General features: G+C 32.4%; 1 protein-coding gene across 1 annotated transcript; it reads right to left on the bottom strand.

The window, feature by feature from the left end:
* Nucleotides 1-2231: 2231 nt before the first annotated feature.
* Nucleotides 2232-6097, bottom strand: LOC127741618 (uncharacterized). Its single transcript, XM_052254410.1, has 14 exons — nucleotides 5948-6097; nucleotides 5426-5693; nucleotides 5198-5294; nucleotides 4954-5075; nucleotides 4751-4835; nucleotides 4366-4498; nucleotides 4189-4244; nucleotides 3830-3959; nucleotides 3545-3721; nucleotides 3163-3336; nucleotides 2906-3060; nucleotides 2666-2795; nucleotides 2354-2545; nucleotides 2232-2240 (listed from the first exon to the last, which is right to left on the bottom strand). The coding sequence occupies exons 1-14, from the start codon at nucleotides 6095-6097 to the stop codon at nucleotides 2232-2234; spliced, it is 1878 nt and encodes a 625-aa protein (XP_052110370.1).
* Nucleotides 6098-9049: the final 2952 nt, after the last annotated feature.

The raw sequence follows: 9049 nt of genomic DNA on the forward strand, positions 1-9049 counted from the left end.
CTCTAGATACTGGTTCACTGGTTCATAGTTTTAACCGGTTTGACCGTAGTTGAACCGAAAAAACCGTTTTATAATAAAATCAAAAATAAAAAGAAAAAATATACAATGCACAGGTTAAAGATAGGAAATATTGTCTTAATTTTGCTGAGTCAAAAAGTAAAACAAATTGATATTTTTGCACAACAAACACAAGAGGACCTGAAACAAAAACACAAACAGCTGAAACAAAATAAAAATGCAGCACAGAGGAGGGGCAGCAAGTCAGCACAGATTGAGAGCTGGGATGGTGCAACCACACAATGAACAAAACTCAAAAAACTTTGAATCAATAACATAGTGAAAATTCAGAAAAGTTTAATAAAATTTAACTATAGAAACAGACAATAAAGCACTAATAGAGTTATAAATATAAAATTTATCATCAAATGTAATCACTGAGCAAACCCAAGCAATCAAGCATTGTCTGGGCATTCGAGCAAAAGAAAGAATCAAAAAGAACATTTAAATCACACCAACAACACAATAACACCAATTGAAACATTTAAAAAGAAAGCAACCAAAAAGAATATCTAAAAATCACCAAGGTTGAAAACAATAATTTGATCTCAACGAATTAAAAGCTAAGCTTTCAGGAAAGTGAAAAATACCCAAACCAAAGAACATTCAATCACAGTTTAAACCAAAATTCAGAATCCCCTCAAATTGAAGCGGCAAGCAACCTAAAAATCAAAGAACCAAAAAATAATTTTCAAATAAAGATTCAGATCAGTTGAATCAGAGTTCACAGAGCTTCACTATTTCAGTAACACAGTTTCACTATATCAGAGTTCACAGAGTTTCACTATACCAGACTTCAATCATAAATTGATAGTTAATAAAAAAAATTACCTAGAGAACATGCAAGAGACTGTGGTTGCGGAGAGGGACAGAGACACCGAGAGACAGAGACAGAGACACCGAGTGACCAACGGAGACAGAAACACCGAGGGAGACAGAGCATGCAAGAGTGCTGGAGTAGACGATGGCTACCGCGCGATGGAGGCTTCCAAGGTTGCGATGGCTGCTTCGCGATCGAGGGGAAGTGAGCGCGCAGACGGTAGCTGTTCGAACGAACAATGGCGGCGGCACGAGGCGGTCGCTGAACGGAGCTGAGGGGCTCTCTCGAGGTCGATGAGATTGAAACGGCGCCCTGGACTCTGGAATGCTAGGTCTGGCACGGGAGGATGCACTTAGGGCTTGCTAATTGTCTCATTGAGTGGAACCGCAGCGTTTCGCTGCCTAGAAATTTTTAACCTTTTTTTTTATCAAAAAAATATCTAACTATACACTATTAAAGTACTAAGATAGATAACTTAGATATATCAATAAAAAATTAATAAAACCAACTAAGTATTTGAGTATTGGATGACTACTAAATCGAAAAAATAAAAAAGGATGAATAATATATTTTTATTTACTTTTTAGTAGAGTTGATATATTTTTATAATAAAAGTAAAATTACTAAAAAATTCATTAGATTTTTTTTTTAGTAATTGAAATTTATGTTTTAAAATTTTGTTTGAAATATATATTTTCACATGATAAATAAATAAGAAATACATTTAACCAATTTGACTAAAAAATATCCTTTTACATGAGATATCTAAATCTAAATATAAAATTATAACACAATTTAAAAAAATACATTTTTTAAATGATTTTGGAATTCATTATTTAAATTTAACACAACTAAGCAAAATTCTAACAATTCTTCAGAGTCTTGCAATGATATTATAGATATCTATATAAATATATATTGTAATGTAAGAAACAATTAGCCACTACACTCATCCATCCTTTCCACAACATCGGTAGTATTTTCACAATGTCCAAAGGCCCTCCGAAACTCCTCCCTAATAGTGAGAGGCTGATGATTGCCAACTAAATTGGAACCTTGTGAGGAGCAGATTCTTGCATGAAAAGCATGGTTAACAGTCTACAGAGAACACAGCAAAATATAAGAACAAGGAACACATTAGATAAAGAATCAAAGCCCATTAGATAAAGAAATACCCAACAATTCCAGTTCAGAACGGAAATCGGTGAAGCATCATGCACTGGAGCACCTGAGCTCGATGAACATTGAACGGTTGCATTGGAGTGAAACTCAACAGGATTCTTAAATTCGAAAGGAAAATGAGGAACAAAGGGATCCAGAGGAAATTTCTAAATGGAACAAGAGAGGAATAACATCAGTAACACTTAATACATCGCCCATGAAAAAACACATAACAATATAGGCAATTGAGGTTAACTTGATAAAAAAAAAAACAGAGTGGAATAACGCAACATCAGATTTACATAATAATGGTACCACCTGCTGTTGATTATCATGGATGGAGTCCTCCAAAAAGCTCACAATATCAACATCATCACATATTGCACGAACAACATGAAGAGATTTATTCAAATCATATCCAATAGGTCTAGGATCCACTATGAAGACAATTTTCTTGTTCATCAACTGAGAAATCATGATATTCGGAATAGTGTAATCATCCGTTGACTAAGAAAAAGAAAAAGAAAAAGAAAAGAATAGGTACATTAGCAAAATTCACATACCTGAACCATAAACAGTCAACTGAAAACAAGGACAATTAAATTAAATTAAAAACAAAATGATTACTTGGGACGAATTTCCTTGGTCCATCAAAAAATCTAAGCAACTCTTTTTCAGTATTTGCATCACCTCATCATCCTCAAGTATGAAAATATTGCTCCCATTTGAATGGGAAACAATAATTTTGATGCGATACCTAAATAATGTAAACAAAAGAAAAAATATACACTAAGAGACAGTTGTAGAAGATGAAATTAAGCAAAAAGAAAAAATGGTACCAAGAACTCCAAGAGATAAAATAGATACCTTCTTATGACATCAAAACACTCAACTTTACACAGATAACAATAAAATAAATTTCCAACATGAGAAACAGGTGCATTACACAAACAGCAATAGTACCACCACTTCTGATGTTTCGGCACATCAATAATTTCACTGATCAAAATACAAATCTGATCCTATAGAGAAACAGTAATTGGCATATTATGATGCATGTTTTATCATACAAGATATGTTGAGACACAGTTCAGACGATTGAGAACATAAACATAATTACTAACATTTTTTGATGCAGAAGAATATATTTTAGCACAAAGAATGTCAGCAAGCATCTCTTTAATGATATGCAGTTGTATTGGAACACCAGATATGAGTTGGTTGTCATAACTTCTAAGCTGTCCACACTGGCAGAAGTCTTCAACTATTGGGCTAAAGGCCGAATCAGAACTAATATCCTTAAAATTTGGAAGCAAAGCATGAATTACAAAAGGTTGCAAACTTTGTAAATTATGAGTAAAAATCATATTGGCATGTAAAGGAAACCATTCAAAACAACAGCCAAAGAATTAGAAAGTGGGAATCAACAAACTATATCCAAAAAATTATTCCTCCAATTAATCAATTAATTAATATTAATATATAACACAAAGAAAGAGTACTAACATTGATGCACTGATCAGACTCAAGTTTGTTGAAGAAAGATGCATCAGTAATCACATTGATGATTTTAAAGGTACCGCAATAACCGCGAGTGTTAATCCTCTTTGATTGAACTTTGAAAACAATCTCTTTCCCAATGAGTTGATGAAAAAATTGTGGACAGTATTGGTGCTCAATTTTCTGTGATAGAAATTGAAAAGTCATCACTAATTAATCGACAAAATTGAGGAATAAAAAATAGCTATTGATAGAGTATACAGAAATAAAATTGAACAGAATTAATCATACCTCCTGTTCATCTTCTAACAACAAAAACACATCAGAACAGGTTCTCCCTAATAGCTTAGTGGCTGCACTGTCTAACAAGACAAACATTCCACAAGAAGTCCCATCTTCAACAAGTATCTTAATCCTATAACTATAACCAAGAAAATAAATATCAGATTAATCTTTCTGTGAGTCTCACAAGAAGCTGATATCTGAAGCTTATTTATATTATTGAATCAGAACAGATGAAAGAAAATTTTTAAATTACAGCATGGATTTACTTGATCATAAAATGCTGGACCTCTCTGCCACAGAGCTGACAATGAAACACATTATCATCACCTACAATTGCATGACCACAAACACAAGAAAAGACCCACCACTCTGGATCTTCAACAATCTCTCTAATTTTTCCAACCACAAAGAATTGTCCATCCTATTAAAACAAAAATTTTATGAATTGAATAGACAAAGCACATCCACAATATGAGAAAATCAATTAACATCAGTACTTCTTACATAGACCTAAAACATATTAAAAACCTAACAATACACACCTCATTGTTTCCCTTGAGATTAGCAATAGTCCGTATTAGTTTCCAGTCAAAAGATTCATCATCAATTACAGATACCAAATCCCCAATCTCATTACTACGTAGTCTACTGAAATGGTGACTTGCGATATGGTATCTATAAAAAAACATTAATATTAGAGTCAAATAATTTCAGGAAAAGAGATAAAGTGAGAGACAGAGAGAGAGAGAGAGAGAGAGAGAGAGAGAATGAAAGAGTAAGAATGTGAGTGAGTGAGCATTAGAGACAGAGACAGAATCAGCAAGTGAACAATAGAGAGAGAGAGAATGAGCAAGTGAGCGATGAAGAGAAAGGCACAATTTTTCAGTTCATTGTGACAAAATTGAGTAAAAATTTAATGGAACTAACTGATTGAGAAAATTCACAGTTTCCTGCATATCAGGGTTAATTGAAACCCGAGAAACATTGATCACATTTTGGAGGCTAACTTTATCTACAAATCACAAAACACAATAAGAAAGAATTAATTCGTAAAGAAACAATTAATTCGTAAACAAAAATATATAAACAAATCAAGCTCAGACATGTGTCCAACATGGACCACTTTTCACCTCCAATGATTTTGATCTTGAAAGATTGCAAAATAAGAACTGGTGGTCTCTGATACTTTTGCAAACTACTGATGTCTATAAGAGTAGAAGAGTCACCAACAAGACTGCAGGGTATTTTCTTCCTGGGTAATCATTATAATAAATGGAATACAACAATAGAACAATTCAGGAGCAATAAAAAGAAATGAAAAAGTGGCATAACATAATTTAAAAATAGAATGAAAAACAGAAAGCCAAAGGATACCCATCAGCAAAAACCACAAGCACAATAACTTTCAATATCTTTCCATTACACTCAACATCCATTTTTCTCTTCAATCCGCACAGCATTCCAACAAAATCTGTTTATTCAAATTATACCAGAAAAGATTAAACTGCCGGATACAATACCACAAGACATTTCATTTAGCTGTTAATAACCTTGCTTCAAAAGACTTTTATTTTCGGTGAATTTTGAAAAAACGAAACTTACCTATTAAGTACTCATAACCAGTGCGCTTTTGAAGAATCTCGTCCATGGAGGTTAAACTTAAACCAGGATTAGGTATGACTTTATTCGGAGCTGCAACAACAGAAGTACTACACTTGAAAAGGATCCGGAATCGATGTCTTGTAACCCTAACCAATCCACCATTAGGTATCACTTTGAAGTTGGAAATAATGCACACATGTCCTTCTTTTAACTGATGAACAAAAGTTGTGATCAAATCATCCTCAACAGTTGCTTGGACCTTATTGTGCTGGGAAATTAAAAAAGAGGGAAAAAAATAATCTGACCATTTCTAAATATCATACCATGAAATACTACATATACTAAAACTGATCACAATCAGAATTTTAAAATACACAATTTAGTTAAGCAAAAACTGAGCTTTTGATAACACATACACAGTCACACACACACACACACACACACACACACACACACACACACACACACACACAAACACACACAGTCACACACACACACACCAACAAACACACACATACTCACCTGCTTATCCATCAAGATTACATGTAAAAGTTTCTGCATATTTTCATTAACAATGAAAGTATCTTCCCAAATGGTCAAGATCTTAGCTTCAATACTCCAAGTTTCCTTCCATGGAGAGATTTTGTGAAGAGGATCAATACTAACACTCATCTTATCGATTAATAAATAGTAAAGATGAAAGAACATGCATGAAAAAAAATTAAAGAACCAAAAATGGGCAAAAGAAAACAGCGTGGGATATGAGATTTATCTCAACAGAAAGGAATGCAAGGGAAAAAAGACAAGTAAGGAGCAACTGATAGCTCTTGAAAAATCTCCACAATACTGGATTACCTCAGTACTACTTATACCAGAGGAATGAGCAAGTTTCTAAAGCAAAGCTTGTAGAATACGTTTCTCTTAGACTCCTTGGCTAGATTGATTGATTGATTGACATATGACAGTCAATGTGTCCATAGCTAATTAAATTAGATATACTCATACCTCTATATTATATAGATATGTCATATCAGCCCATCTATGAATCTACTACCCCAAACAATGATTCTACTGATCATAATGAGAGTTGGTAAATGTGTTAGGTAAGAATACATTCAAAACAGCAGATGAGTGGGAAAAAAAAGTTTAGATAAAAATTAAAAAAAATCTCAAACTGAAGCCAACATTCATGAAACAGATATGATTCAAACTTCATACCTTCTTAAAGAGGCCCAAATTTTGAATTCCCAATAAAGAATAAACACAACAACGTTATTATGTATCCAAACCACATTTTCATGTGAACATTACATCAAACATAGATAACAGAACATGTTTCTCAAAACAGAAAACAGTTTAAAAACTCAAGGAATTTGTCGAATGTAAACAAAGTAATAAATCATAAATATATTCATGAAAAGCACAAAAGACATGCAACAAATAATTCAACATGTACCAAAAGGAGATCTGATAATAAGTTCAAACTGAAGGGTAAGAGCAACACCCAAAAAAATCGAACCAACAACATGAACCCACAAAAAAACCAGCTGACATACAAAATTTGCAAATTAGTAATTTCAGAAAACCTAAACAATAACATGTGGGTTAAACATCGAACAGATACCAAAACGATGACAATTTGGAAGATTAGGAATTTCACAAACCCTAGAAAAAAAAATGTCGATTAAGCATACAAGGGATACAAAAAATGTACAGAATTTGCACAATCAGGCATCTGAGCAACCATACACAACAAAACCCAGATCAATCGTGGAACCGATGACAAAATTCATCAGAAAAATCGACAGAATCAAGAAAAAGAAAAAGAACCAAGAGGATAATAGTTTTCGATGAACCCGATTCATTGATCTGATATCTGTTTTTCGGAGAACTTGAAGAGAAAGAAGCCCCTGACTAAAGAACAGCATGCATCGCGACTCTAATTGAATCACACACCCACCCAACAAAATCAACGATATCAAGAGAACGATTCGAAGTTCTGGGTACTTGGCTTTCTGCTTCTGGAGAGGGCGAGTCGGAGGGAATCATCGTTGAGCTCATAGACACCAAATCGGGTTTCAAAGTGAAAAACAGAAACACACGAAAAAACCCAAAAATGAAAAAAATGAACAAAAGCAACAACATGAGTTATGTGTTAATGGCTATATGGCTACCTTGAGTTCACATTTTTTGGAGAAAAAAAGGAAATTAAAAAAACTTATATCATATATATTTTTCAATAACAATTAAATTTAATCTCAACTTGAATACATTTAAAAATAGTAATGAAAACCAGTTTATTAACCATTATCTATATTTTTTTTCTAATTATCAATTTATTTTTTAGTTCTGATTAATAATTAATTAATTATTGCATGGATTTATTTGAAATTGGAAACAGAAACACATATTTTTTCTTGTAATTAAAAAAGAATTTGATTAAACAAATAAAAAAAAACTAAAGACAACTATATTTTTTAATAACAATTAAATCTAACCTTAGGTTGAATACATAAATTTAAAAATGGCAATCAAAAACCAGTATATATATTTATTTTCCGCAATTATCATATTTACAATACTGATTAATAGTTGATTAATTATTGCACGAGTTTATTTGAAAATGGTAAAACAAACACATATTTTTTTGTCGTAATTAAAAAAGAAATTTGATTAAATATATAAATACCATAATTATATCCATATTACAATTCAGAAGGGACTAACATTGTATTATAAACCAAACAACAATTTAAATTACTATCTGAACATATTAAATTAAAAAGCATGAAGATCCTGCACAACAACAACTTATAGTAGTATCCTAACATATTAAACTAAAAGGCATCTAGATCCTCCACAGCGTCATGATCACTTCCACATTGGCTTAAAGCGTCTTCAACTTCAGGCAAAGAATCAACCAAAACACGAATCTGAAAAAAAAGTTTAAATCCTCTCAGTTATTGATATTTTTAAATACTAATAATCAAACAACTTATAAAAACCATAAAACCAAACCTTATGATCATTCATCTCAGAAACAGCCTCAAAAACATTAATAACAGAGGCATCATCCCAAATTTGTTGAACAATATACACAGATCGATTCATCTCATAACCCACAGGCCTAGCATCAACCATGAATACAACTTTTTTGTGCAAAAGATTTGAAATTAGTTTCAATGGAACAACTTTGCAATAAGATCCCTAAAAACGAAAAATAAAAAAAAACAAAATAGTTAAAATATAGCATAATAATAGGTTACGTATTTCTTAGGAATGTCAAAACATACAAACTAACTATATCTATATCTATATATCTATATAACTATATACTAATTAAAACCACAGCAGGATGAGAACCTGATTCAACTCTGGGTGACTATCCAAGAACCTCGAGCATTTAATCTTTATTAGTTGCACAACCTCACGATCTTTAAGAACAAAAATATTGTTCCCATTGGCATGAGACACTACAATCTTCAAGCAGAATCTTAAAAACCAGTAGAAAACAAGAAAATTTTGAGTTAAGTTTGGAATAATAATTAGTTACGAAAACAGAGGAAAACAGAATAAAACTAAAGAAGAAAACACCTTGGGACAGCATCAATACATTGAAGCTGA

Source organism: Arachis duranensis, chromosome 9 (assembly GCF_000817695.3).
Source record: "Arachis duranensis cultivar V14167 chromosome 9, aradu.V14167.gnm2.J7QH, whole genome shotgun sequence".
Lineage (NCBI taxonomy): Eukaryota > Viridiplantae > Streptophyta > Magnoliopsida > Fabales > Fabaceae > Arachis > Arachis duranensis.